This window comes from Natator depressus, chromosome 1, assembly GCF_965152275.1.
Source record: "Natator depressus isolate rNatDep1 chromosome 1, rNatDep2.hap1, whole genome shotgun sequence".
Taxonomy (NCBI): Eukaryota; Metazoa; Chordata; order Testudines; family Cheloniidae; genus Natator; species Natator depressus.
Window position 1 is genome coordinate 348,330,595 of NC_134234.1, and position 13,924 is coordinate 348,344,518.

The 13,924-nt window shown below is 45.1% G+C and overlaps 1 protein-coding gene across 1 annotated transcript in view; it reads right to left on the reverse strand.

Moving 5' to 3' along the window:
* Window positions 1-13,924, reverse strand: part of SHANK3 (SH3 and multiple ankyrin repeat domains 3) — a 658,681-nt gene that overhangs the window by 484,454 nt on the left and 160,303 nt on the right. Inside the window, exons 5-7 of the mRNA XM_074942807.1 lie at window positions 9,005-9,156; window positions 8,395-8,562; window positions 6,657-6,773 (exon numbers count right to left, since the gene is read on the reverse strand). Coding sequence (XP_074798908.1) covers window positions 6,657-6,773; window positions 8,395-8,562; window positions 9,005-9,156 — 437 coding nt within the window. The remainder of the gene's footprint in view (window positions 1-6,656; window positions 6,774-8,394; window positions 8,563-9,004; window positions 9,157-13,924) is intronic.

Below are 13,924 nucleotides of genomic sequence, written 5' to 3' on the forward strand. Positions count from 1 at the left end.
GGCATTTCGTCTTTTGGAACGTAGTTCTGATAGCACGGATTCCTCTCCCCACACAGCGATCAGATCCAGCACCGCCCGTTCGGTCCATGCTGGAGCTCTTTTTCGATTTGGGACTGCATGGTCACCTGTGCTGATGAGCTCTGCATGGTCACCTGTGCTGATAAGCTTGCCTGCCCAATCAGGAAATGAGATTCAAAAGTTCCCGGGGCTTTTCCTGTACACCTGACCAGTGCTTCCAAGTTCAGAGTGCCGTCCAGAGTGGTCACAATGGTGCACTGTGGGATAGCTCCCAGAGGCCAATACCTTCGAATTGCGTCCACACTAACCCTAATTTGAAATGGTGATGTTGATTTCAGCGCTAATCCCTTGGGGAGGAGTACAGAAATCGGTTTTAAGAGCCCTTTATGTCGAAAAAATGGCTTAGTTGTGTGGACGGGTGCAGGGTTAATTCGATTTAACACTGCTTAATCCGACATAATCTCGTAGTGTAGACCAGGCCTTTGTCACTTAGCAGTAGCCACCGAAGGGACATAGCTGCTGTGGTTGAGTACCCAAAGAGTGACCCTCTTCCCCCCCCCCATGGCCCTCTGCAAGAGACATCTTAAACTAAAATCCTCTTCCTAACCTTGCACCCATTCACTAGCCAGCAACTGTCTCTCCCAGCTAAGGCCCTCTCATGGCCTTCCATGCCATCCCTCTCAAAACAAATAACCCCCTCATTACTCCAAGCATTGTGTTCCCCTCGTCCCTAGAACCGCTCTGCCACCTCAGCGAAAGGCACACAGCACAAGCACTGACTTCCATGGTCTCTGCACCTTACCCCACCAGTCTCACTCTCACAGAAACAACAGAGGGAAGAATTCAAGACCGTCCTTACCCTTAACCCCAAGGGCCTCTCTCACTCATGGATTCACACCCTTTTATCTCCCCCTCTCGATTTTTAAGACTCACTCTCAGAAAGAAAGAAGACAGCACACAAATTGACGATACCTCTTGGCCTCTCCCAGCACACGCTGTCCCCATGTCTAATCCCACATCACCTACATCAAGCCTCCTCGCCACACAGTCTACCACAGGCACCACACCAGTGGATTCACACTTTACTATTTCCCACCCTGCTGGCCTCTGACCCTGGCAGGAGAAATGCCTCAAATATAACATACTACTTGTCCCCCACCTGGGCCCCTCTACATAAACGATCTACTGTTAATGCCATTTAAAAGATAAAACCAGAAAGAAACCACCACTCAGGAGGCCTGAAGGTGTGTGTGCCTGGCCTGGCTGTGAAGAGTCCCCCCAAAATTGTTCCTGCTGGTGGTGCAGGGGCAGTGCCAGGCCATAATGTAGACACTGCCTCCTACTGGCAGGGTCCCTGTGTCCCGACATGCATCATTCCATCACAGCCTGCCACGGAGCCTCAGCGAGAACCTCTGAGATTGCTCAGAAGACATCAGACTCTTCCCCCCAGGGAAGTCTCCCGGTGTGTGAATATCTGAAAGAAGCTGCCATGTAAGGAAGGCAACTTGTGCCTAGTCTCCTGCCTCTGGCTCCCTCTAGCCATACACTCAGCCTGCCAATGAAGAGGAGCAGATACCCAGTAATATAAAACAGTGCTGAAGGGCAGGAAACAACTGCCAAACAACCTCCTCTCGGAAATTATCAATGGAAACACCCTATTTCCGACTAATCCGTGCAAGACCCCATATTGCAGGACTGTTCCCTGCATTGCTAGTGGGGTTGCTTGGCTCAACCCCCTTCTTTTGGGGACTATCCTACATTCAAGCAGGTCTCACTGGCAGGAGCTTTTTCCTGATATACACCTTTAAATTTACCCTTTCTTAGTTTCAGCCATTTACTCCAAGCTACCCCCCTTGTAACAAAGTCAAGGATCACCCTCCCTCCCTGATATTTACACACTTTGGAAGGCTGCAGATTTATGCTTCCTCTACGGCTGTCAAACAATTAAAAAAATTAATTGCCATTAATCACGCAATTAAAAAAATTAATCGCGATTAATCACACTGTTAAACAATACTAGAATACCATTTATTTAAATATTTTGGATGTTTTCTACATTTTCAAATATATTTATTTCAATTATAACACCAAATACAAAGTGTACAGTGCTCAATTTATATTTATTTTTGATTACAAGTATTTGCACTGTAAAAAACAAAATAGGATTTTTCAAATCACCTCATACAAGGACTGTAGGGCAATCTCTTTATCATGAAAGTTGAACTTACAAATGTAGAACTAGGTACAAAAAACTGCTCAGTCCAACTTCCTGTTCAGCCAATCACTCAAACAGGTTTGTTTACATTTGCAGGAGAGAGCTGCCCGCGTCTTGTTTACAATCTCACTTGAAAGTGAGAACAGGCATTCTCATGGCACTGTTGTAGCAAGCGTCACAAGATATTTATGTGCCAGATCCCTAAAGATTCATATGTCCCTTCATGCTTCAACCACCACTCCCGGGGACACGCGTCCATGCTGATGATGGGTTCTACTCGACAACAATCCAAAGCAGTGCGGGCCGACGCATGTTCATTTTCATTAACTGAGTCAGATGCCATCAGCAGAAGGCTGATTTTATTTTTTGGTGGTTCGGGTTCTGTAGTTTCCTCATCTGAGTGTTGCTCTTTTAAGACTTCTGGTTCTTCTGGGAGACTTCAATCACCCTGGTATCTGCTGGGAGAGCAATACAGTGGTGCACAGACAATCCAGGAAGTTTTTGGAAAGGGTAGGGGACAATTTCCTGGTGCAAGTGCTGGAGGAACCAACTAGGGGTAGAGCTCTTCTTGACCTGCTGCTCACAAACCAGGAAGAACTAGTAGGGGAAGCAAAAGTGGATGGGAACCTGGGAGGCAGTTACCATGAGATGGTCGAGTTCAGGATCCTGACACAAGGAAGAAAGGAGAGCAGCAGAATACGGACCCTGGACTTCAGAAAAGCAGACTTTGACAACCTCAGGGAACTGATGGGCAGGATTCCCTGGGAGAATAACATGAGGGGGAAATGAGTCCAGGAGAGCTGGCTGTATTTTAAAGAATCCTTATTGAGGTTACAGAGATATACCATCCCAATGTGTAGAAAGAATAGTAAATATGGCAGGCGACCAGCTTGGCTTAACAGTGAAATCCTTGCTGATCTTAAACACAAAAAAGAAGCTTACAAGAAGTGGAAGATTGGACAAATAACCAGGGAAGAGTATAAAAATATTGCTCGGGCATGCAGGAGTGAAATCAGGAAGGCCAAATCACACCTGGAGTTGCAGCTAGCAAGAGATGTTAAGAGTAACAAGAAGGGTTTCTTCAGGTATGTTAGCAACAAGAAGAAAGTCAAGGAAAGTGTGGGCCCCTTACTGAATGAGGGAGGCAACCTAGTGACAGAGGATGTAGAAAAAGCTAATGTACTCAATGCTTTTTTTGCCTCTGTCTTCATGAACAAGGTCAGCTCCCAGACTACTGCACTGGGCAGCACAGCATGGGGAGGAGGTAACCAGCCCTCTGTGGAGAAAGAAGTGGTTCCGGACTATTTAGAAAAGCTGGATGAGCACAAGTCCAAATGGGGCCAGATGCGCTGCATCCGAGAATGCTAAAGGAGTTGGCGGATGTGATTGCAGAGCCATTGGCCATTACCTTTGAAAACTCGTGGCGATCGGGGGAAGTCCCGGACGACTGGAAAAAGGCTAATGTAGTGCCCATCTTTAAAAAAGGGAAGGAGGAGGATCATGGGTACTGCAGGCCAGTCAGCCTCACCTCAGTCCCTGGAAAAATCATGGAGCAGGTCCTCAAGGAATCAATAGTGAAGCACTTAGAGGAGAGGAAAGTGATCAGGAACAGTCAGCATGGACTCACCAAGGGAAAGTCATGCCTGACTAATCTAATTGCCTTCTATGATGAGATAACTGGCTCTGTGGATGAGGGGAAAGCAGTGGATGTCTTGTTCCTTGACTTTAGCAAAGCTTTTGACACCGTCTCCCACAGTATTCTTGCCAGTAAGTTAAATAAGTATGGGCTGGATGAATGGACTATAACATGGATAGAAAGCTGGGCTCAAAGGGTAGTGATCAACGGCTCCATGTCTAGTTGGCAGCCGGTATCAAGTGGAGTTCCCCAAGAGTCGGTCCTGGGGCCGGTTTTGTTCAATATCTTCATTAACGATCTGGAGGATAGTGTGGATTGCACCCTCAGCAAGTTTGCAGATGACACTAAACTGGGAGGAGAGGTAGATACGCTGGAGGGTAGGGATAGGATACAGAGGGACCTAGACAAATTAGAGGATTGGGCCAAAAGAAAACTGATGAGGTTCAACAAGGACAAGTGCAGGGTCCTGCACTTAGGACGGAAAAATCCCATGCACCGCTACAGACTAGGGACCGAATGGCTAGGCAGCAGTTCTGCGGAAAAGGACCTAGGGGTGACAGTGGACGAGAAGCTGGATATGAGTCAACAGTGTGCCCTTGTTGCCAAGAAGGCCAATGGCATTTTGGGATGTATAGGTAGGGGCATTGCCAGCAGATTGAGGGACGTGATCGTTCCCCTCTATTTGACATTGGTGAGGCCTCATCTGGATTACTGTGTCCAGTTTTGGGCCCCACACTACAAGAAGGATGTGGAAAAATTGGAAAACATCCAGCAGAGGGCAACAAAAATGATCAGGGGGCTGGAACACATGACTTATGAGGAGAGGCTGAGGGAACTGGGATTGTTTAGTCTGCGGAAGAGAAGAATGAGGGGGGATTTGATAGCTGCTTTCAACTACCTGAAAGGGGGTTCCAAAGAGGATGGAGCTAGACTGTTCTCAGTGGTAGCAGATGACAGAACGAGGAGTAATGGTCTCAAGTTGCAGTGGGGGAGGTTTAGGTTGGATATTAGGAAAAACTTTTTCACTAGGAGGGTGGTGAAACACTGGAATGCGTTATCTAGGGAGGTGGTGGAATCTCCTTCCCTTGAAGTTTTTAAGGTCAGGCTTGACAAAGCCCTGGCTGGGATGATTTAGTTGGGGATTGTTCCTGCTTTGAGCAGGGGGTTGGACTAGATGACCTCCTGAGGTTCCTTCCAACCCTGATATTCTATGATTCTATGAAAGCATGCTCCACACTTCATCCTTCACAGATTTTGGAAGGCACTTCAGATTCTTAAACCTTGGGTCAAGTGCTGCAGCTATCTTTAGAAATCTCACATTGGTGCCTTCTTTGCATTTTATGAAATCTGCAGTGAAAGTGTTCTTAAAATGAACAACATGTGCTGGGTCATCATCTGAGACTGCTAAAATATGAAATATATGGCAGAATACGGGTAAAACAGAACAGGGGATATACAATTCTCCCCCAAGGAGTTCTGTCACAAATTTAATTAACACATTTTTTTTTTAACAAGTGTCATCAGCATGGAAGCATGTCCTCTGGAATGGTGGCCGAAGCATGAAGGCGTGTACGAATGTTTAGCATACCTGGCACGTAAATACTTTGCAATGAAAGCTACAAAAGTGTCATGCAAATGCCTGTTCTCACTTTCTGGTGACACTGTAAATAAAAAGAGGGGAGCATTATCTCCTGTAAATGTAAACAAACTTGTCTGTCCTAGCAATTAGCTGAACAAAAAGTAGAACTGAGTGGACTTGTAGGCTCTGAAGTTTTACATTGTTTTGTTTTTGAGTGAAGTTATGTAACAAAAAAAAATCTACATATGTAGGTTGCACTTTCACAAGAGATCGTACTACAGTACTTGTATGAGGTGAATTGAAAAATACTATTTCTTTTGTTTATTATTTTTATCGTGCAAATATTTGTAGTCAAAAATAATATACACTTTGATTTCAGTTACAACACAGAATACAATATATATGAAAATGTAGAAAAACATCCAAAATATTTAATAAATTTCAGTTGGTATTCTATTGTTTAACAGTGTGATTAAAACTGTGGTTAACTGGGCTTAGTTTTTTTAAATCGCAATTAAGTTTTTTGAGTTAATCGAATGAGTTAACTGCGATTAAATCAAGAGCACTAGTTTCCTCACTACTTTTTAACAAACTAAAAGATTGCAACTCTGTATCATCTCTCCAGAGAATGCAGTCCTCCAAGCAGTTCACTTGCTATTCTATAGATTTTTTCTAGTTTATCATATCTTTCTGGTATTGAGGGCCTCTAAACTGAATATAATATTCCAGACGTGGTGACACCAGAGCTATTTAGAAAGGAACTATCCCCTCCTGCTTTACGATGGAGGCCTCTACCCCTGCCGCTCTTCCACCATTCGTTTGGCATACCAGGGGTTTAACTGGAGCAATGAAGGAAAAAGTCACACAGAATATCAGGAAACATTCCTTGGCAATGGTATGTATTAGACAGCGGAATCATCTCCCCATGGGAAGGGCTGGGAGAGCTATCCCTTGGGAAATTTCAAATTAGACTGGACAACATGTACAAATGGGTCAATCCTGCATTGGTCAAGGACAGAGAACTAAATTGGACCCAACAACTCTTTTCCAGCTCTAAGTTTAGGAATAACAGCAAGAGGATATATCCAAGCCTATGTATTCTCTATCCCCAAGTCCCCTCCCTGTTGGTCTGTATGCCCCCTGCCCTGGTGACTACAGCCGTGTGTCCCCTGTTCTGGTGCCCATCTGCCTCATGTCTCTCTCCTCACCTGATTATAGAGAGCGCAGATATGGAGCGCTGTGTTTCCTGAGGCATTCTGTGAAGTCATGTCGGCTCCATAGAAGAGAAGATGCTCCAGGTGCTGCACATGGCCATAGCGACATGCCTACTCAGAAAGGAACAGAGAAACAATGAAACAGAGAAAAAGAAAAAGATGATAAGGAAGAACAGGAAAGTTTTGGACCCATTCACACAGATTTGAAAGTAATTTGGAAATGGCTTTTGAATACAGCCACATGGCAGGGTACAGAATATGCCAGGCCAAGCAAATCATAGCTGTTCTGTTCTCAAACACCTTTCAGACTTTAACAATTGCCTTTCACCCAGCAGCAAACATCAGACCCATACTCCTCTGGTCTTATCCTCACTAAACAATTACATCATAGAATCATAGAATCGTAGGACTGGAAGGAACCTTGAGATGTCTTCTAGTCCAGTCCCCTTCACTCATGGCAGGACTATTATTTAGACCATCCCTGACAGGTGTTTGTCTAATCTGCTTTTAAAAACTTCCAATGATGGAGATTCCACAACCTCTCTAGGCAATTTTGTCCTTATGTCCAACCTAAACCGCCCTCGCTACAATTTAAGCCCATTGCTTCTTGTCCTATTCTCAGAGATTAACAAGAACAATTTTTCTCTCTCCTCCTTGTAACAACTTTTTCTGTACTTGAAAACTGTTATGTTCCCCCCCGCCCCCAGTCTTCTCTTTTCCAGACTAAACAAACCCAATTCTTTCAATCTTCCTTCATAAGTCACATTTTCTAGACATTTAATCATTTTTAAAAGTGGCAAAGAGTCCTGTGGCACCTTACAGACTAACAGACATACTGGAGCATAAGCTTTTGTGGGTGAATACCCACTTCGTCCGATGTGCATCTGACGAAGTGGGTATTCACTCACGAAAGCTTATGCTCCGATATGCCTGTTAGACTGTAAGGTGCCACAGGACTCTTTGCCGCTTTTACAGATCCAGACTAACATGGCTACCCCTCTGATGCTTAATCATTTTTGTTGCTCTTCTCTGGACTTTCTCCAATATGTTCCCATCTTTCCTATGGCACCCAGAACTGGACACCATACTCCATCTGAGGCCTAATCAGTGTGCAGTAGAGCAGAAGACTTACTTCTCATGTCTTGCTTACAAGACACAAGAAGTAATTAGTCAATACAGAGATGTTTTGAGAACTATGCCCTTGCGGAGTCATGTTAACTAACACAAAACTGACCACAACTTTGTAGCCAGTGTGGTCAATGTTGCATCAGCTGCTCCTGGGTAAACCCCATCTATTCTAACTCAGTGTAATTTCCTAGTGAAGACAAGCCCTAAGATACAGAAGGGGAAGGACAATGACAGGAAGCCAGAATCTCTAAGTTACTGAGTAGTTTCTCCCTTCTAACTCTGGTCTATATAGTGATTCCAGACAGTGTCACAAGGGGCAACTGCAAAGACCTGCAATGAAGACCACAGGTTGAAGGCATCTCTGTATTGACTAATGCAGTAAAAAGCATCTTGTTTCTCATGCTAGCGATGGGTGTCCTGGCTATCCTCAGAGTGAAATGCCTGGGTATGGGGAGAACTCTCATTTGGGGAAAACCCAATCCACCGACAACAGAAAAGCATTTACTCTGGGGGTGCCTATTTTAAGAATACATTCACATGGACAACCATAAAATATAAGGCTCTAATCTAAGTGGCTTCCATCATGCCACTCTTCTAGACTTACCTGGTGGATTTCTTGCCAGCCATTCTCATCTACACAGCCCACCTTGGCATAGTCATGAAGCAGAAGCTCGCAGCAGTATGGGTCTCCTCCAACCATGGCACTGTGGTACAAAGGAGTTAATCCTCGGCTGTCCTTGTAATCCGGGGAGGCACCCAGGTCTAAGAGTGTCTGCAGGAAGAGTGCAAGATTCACTGGGGATTTCTCTGGGGTCTGAATGTTACAAAGATCAAGATCAGGAACAACACAGTACAAAACCTGCAGGGGAAGGGAGGGGATATATGTCTCTAGCCCTAGCAGAGTGCAGGACTCACTCCATCCCAGAGCTCACTTAGCCAGCTTACAATTAGTTATAAACAGCCGTGCACTGTGTTTCAGAGAGGTCTGAAGACAACATCCTGGCTGCAGACAACTTAGGTTTTACCCAGACCATACACAAAGGAGGGGAGGAGGGATGGCAGGAAAGCAGCGTAACTTAAGGAGAGGGCAGCATGCATCTTGGGAGTAGTAGGAAAGTGGAAGGGACAGGAGTGCCCCAGATCTCCCCTTCTCAGTCTGACCCCTTCAGGGCCAGGTGGCCCTGCCAGCACATCTCACCTTCCCATGGACTCACCATCAGGGCAATGTGGTTCCGGCACCGGATGGCCTTATGAAGTGCTGTCATTCCCTCCCGAGTCCTGAAATCCAGATGTGCTCCTCCATTCTTCAGCACTTTGATCACCTCGGCACTGTGCTCCAGCTGGGCTGCCATTGTCAGAGGGCATTCTGAAGCACCCACCCACCCAGGAAAGAGAAAAGGAACATCTGAGAAACATAATAAAATACCTTTCTCCTCTGTTCCCTCGAGCTGACCACAGGTGACTCCTGGGCAGTTCAATAGAAGTGCCCCATGCCCATTCCTTCACCCCAGTGATCTCTAGTAGTTGTTTGTGTCACTTTCCCTTTTAATAAGCTGTCTGCCTTCGAGTTCAGTCATATTTCCTCATCCCGGCTCTGCATGACACTGTATATCCCCAGCTTCTCCAAGGAGATAACAAAGGGACACTTCACCTCCTCTCCCAGCCTGGCTGCAGACAGCAGCAGCTGCACTATTTGAAGATCCCTTGACAGTAGGAAGTTGAACTAGGCGCTCATCATCAGTTTCTGGACCCAAACACCCACATTTTGGTGAGGCTGGGAGTCCTGAGCAGCAGAAAGGGGAAGAGAAGGGCTGGAAGTGGGAGGGTGAAGCAGGAGTGAAGAGCAGTTACAGGGTTGGCTGGAATGTTGCAGGATGGGGGATACTACCGCATCCATTACAGCAAAAGGGATAACGTAGGATATAGGGAGGAAATAGATTCTCTCTCCTATGGTTTTAAGACACTTAACACAACCTGCATAGGGGTATTCAGTTTTTTGTGATGAAGGCCCAGCTATTTACCAGTGGGAACTGGTGCATGGGTGCGACCTCATCAAAAAGGCCAGATCAGAACATGACAATCAGCATCCACAGACACTATACATACTTATAGATTCCAAGCTCTGTTGTATTGATTTAGATGGAATATATGGGCCCAAAGAGAAAAAGATGTTAACAACCCTGTTACTGCCCAAGGTTTGAGGTTTAGCATGCAGAAACTTCAGACTGCTTAGTACCATGGCAAGCACAACTTTAAACATCTTTTTTAAACTTGTTATTAAAGATACAGAAAGAGAAGGAAAAACATTAACACATATGAAATGTAAAGTTATTAAATAAGGCTTTTGTTTTAACAACATCTCTTGTTCCATTGGCTGGGCGAAGTGTTTAAAAGGAACACACACACCCTGAATCTGACAGTCATTCAGGTAGTGTTGGCAGTCTATTGCTGACAATGATGATGATATTGTCTCAGTTCTCATCTATGGCTACGGAGGGATAGCTCAGTGGTTTGAGCAATGGCCTGCTAAACCCAGGGTTCTGAGTTCGATCCTTGAGGGGGCCATTTAGGGATCTAGGGCAAAAACTGGGGATTGGTCCTGCTTTGAGCAAGGGGTTGCACTAGATGACCTCCTGAGGTCCCTTCCAACCCTGATATTCTATGATTCTATATGACTCCGAAGTCAGAACCCTGATGCACAGAGTTGGCCACACTGAGGGCATGGGAAGTCTATATCTATGATGTTTGATGATGCAGTTCTCTGGCGCCTTTCACGTGCAGCGTGGAGATGATTTCCTCGATCCTGCTCAAACCTGTGATATGCTGAGACTGTCAGTAAGTCCTGTTCTGAGCCATTTGCTCCAGTTCTTTAAGATTGATGCCAGCCCACTGGATGCCAGCTCTTCAGGTTATTTTTGAAGTGCTTATAAGGATGACCCTTCTTTCTTTGCCCTGCCTCCCACTGCACTGTAGATCTTCAATTTGGTGGAGAGACGAATGTTGTGTTGGTTAAGGACTTTTGTTCGGAGTCAGCCAAGGGCCTGGCTGGCTTTACTAATTCTTCAGGAAATTTCCTTATCAAGGGTACCATCACTTAAGATGGTGCTGCCCAAATACTTGAATTGATCCACATTTTTCAGCTGTGTGCCTTGGATGAAGATGGCTGGTGCTGTGGCATTGGAATGAGAAGCTGGTTGTAACAAGACCCGTGTCTTTGTGAGAGTGATGGTGAGGCCAAAGAGCAGGGATGTTTCAGATGGTATTAAAGATGGTAATAACCATCTTCCTTGGGGAAAGGAGAAGAAGTTAGGTGAGATGGGCTGGAGTTGTTGTCACTGCCATTGTTAAAGGCCGAACCCATTTCCTAAAGACAGAACAAGACAAAAACACACAAAAGGGGAGAGAAATGAACAGCAAAGATAGTAAACACAGCTTCTGTCTCTGGTGTTGACTCTCATTCACAACAACGTCACTGCTGGAGAAACTCAGGCCAAGCACATGATCCTATCAGCCACTCCAAGACCCAGCAAACTTTTCCCACTACCAGGCTGTTTAGGGCACTGCATCTGGCTGCCTCTTTCTGGTTACAGGCTTACTGCCGTGTTGCAAATTATACAGAAGGCAAAAGGTGAGGAAGAGGAAAAATAAGGTGGGGAAGGAAAACACACAGAATGTGTGTGTGGGGGAGGAAGAGAAGACAAAGTTGTGTTTGGGATTCAACCAGAGTCAGCGAAGGTGGCAATGGCATCTGGGTCCCTCTCTCTGGCCAGGTCTGATCAGAACATCTCAGGATAAGGAGGACAAAGGCCCAACAATGTAACAGTGGATCCCAGGGCCCCAGGAGACTGTGGGGGTGGCAGCCATGATGGTGAAGCTCACTCCTTCCTGTTCTCCCATCTTTTAGTTAGCCAGAGTTGCAGTTGTTTCTCTTCTTGATTTGGATTTACCCTGAAGTCTTTTCTTTTAGGACTCCAAATGGGGGTGATGCAAAGAATAGCCCATCCCCTCATTATTTTATTCACCAATTAGATCTAATTTCTGATACACCAATTTTGGTTCATTAATTTCAGTCACACACTTTTCTTGTTTACCAAAAAAGCAGCAAAGAGTCCTGTGGCACCTTGTAGACTAAAAGACGTATTGGAGCATGAGCTTTCGTGGGTGAATACCCACTTCGTCGGATGCATGTAGTGGAAATTTCCAGAGGCAGGTAGGAAATTTCCATTCCATGCATCCGACGAAGTGGGTATTCACCCACGAAAGCTCATGCTCCAATACGTCTGTTAGTCCTGTGGCACCTTGTAGACTCTTTGCCACTTTTACAGATCCAGACTAACACGGCTACCCCTCTGAAGCTCGTTTACCAGACATGACCTTAACACAGTCCTCTAGTTATTTCAGTAGGCCTTTTTTGTTTGTACTAGTTCTGTTTTTTCTGTCTCCTTTTTACACTTTTTACCCCATCAACATTTATTGTTATAGATTAGTGTGACATTTTGTGAACTTTCACTCACTGTTCACAGTTGAGCTTACAGTTGTGATAATTGGGCCTACAAATTTATCCTAACAGCACCAGTTAGTTAATCTTTTATTTTATAAGTATTTCTTTGCATACGTTTTTACGTGTCGGAGTATTTTCACTGTATGAAGTGTTATGTGCATAAAACTATATGTACTGATCCATTTCCAGCCAATAAAGGTTTATGGGCATCTTCTTCTTCTCGTACCCTTGTCACAAACGAGATGTTTTACCAGAACTATGCCCAAGCGATGGCTCTTTTCATCACTGCAGTGAGGTCCCCCTTCATACAGGTTTCCCCAAAGAGTCGGCAAACAAGCAGGTGGTCCATGGTCTGCACCACACTCACATATGTTTGTGTCATTAGAGTAGCCCCATTTGATCATACTAGTCTTTGATCTACCAGTTTGCATGCACAGGTAGTTCAGGCATTGTTGCATTGACCAGTCTGTGTCATCCCCTCTGGGATGGTCTTTCTGGGGTTCCACATCTATTTTAGTGCGTCCGACTGCACATAGTCGTTCATTCCATAACCTCAGTTGTGCCTTGCCAGCTGTCATATCCAAAGGCATAACACTGGTTATAAAATTCTTTCACGATTTAAGGAGTTTGATTACTCCTATATGACCATATAATGGATGCCTTGGATCTTCCATCTGCCATGATCTTTCCCTTTGGCTTGCTACCTTCCTCCTGAGATCAAGTGGTGCAATGCCAGCCAGTAAGTACAGGTTATCCTTTGGTGTTGGCTTTAGATATCCTGTTATTCCAGGACAACTGTTGGTTAGAACAGAGTCTAGTTTCTTAGCATGGACAGATTGTTTCCACACTGGGCATGCATACTCTGCTATGGAGTAGCACAAGGCAATAGCAGTGGTTTGCAAAGTAAATGAGGTGACCAATTTTCAAAGGATGTTGTTGATGGGCGCCAACTTTCCCTTTTGTCTTCTCTACATGTACTTTGAGGGAAAGTGTCCATTCCAATGTCACCCCCAGGTAGACAGGGTTTGGATGGGGTTCAGCCAGTGGGATTCCATCCCAGGTGATGTTTAGTTTCCGCTTGGCTTCTTGATGGTGTAGGTGAAAGGCCATCACCCGTATCTTGTTGGCACAAAGCTGGTTCTTCTGCTGCTTCTTCTTCTCTATCACCTCTCACCTCATACTGAACAGCATCTAATGCCGAACAAGCCAGATTTAGATCAGGCAAGTCCTGTACTGGCCAAATATTAAATATCACTCAGCACAGAGAAGATGGATTTGAGAGAGGGATGATAACAGGCACTATGTTCATAGATCTATCAGCAACATATGATACAGTCAACCACCATAACTTGCTTGACAAAGTCTATGATATCACACACAACTACTGCCTAGTGCAGCTCATCCAATCTCTTCTGGAGAACTGGAGAACAGATGTTTTTACGTAAAACTGTGCAAGAAACAGACCCACTGGAGATGACAATGAAATGGCCTCCCACAGGGCAGTGTGTTGGAACCAATCCTCTTCAATAGATACACCAATCACCAGCCCATACAGAGCAATACACGGAGCTTTATATTTCCTGATGATCTATGCATTATGTCACAGGAGAAGGATTTTGACGCTCTCGAGAAA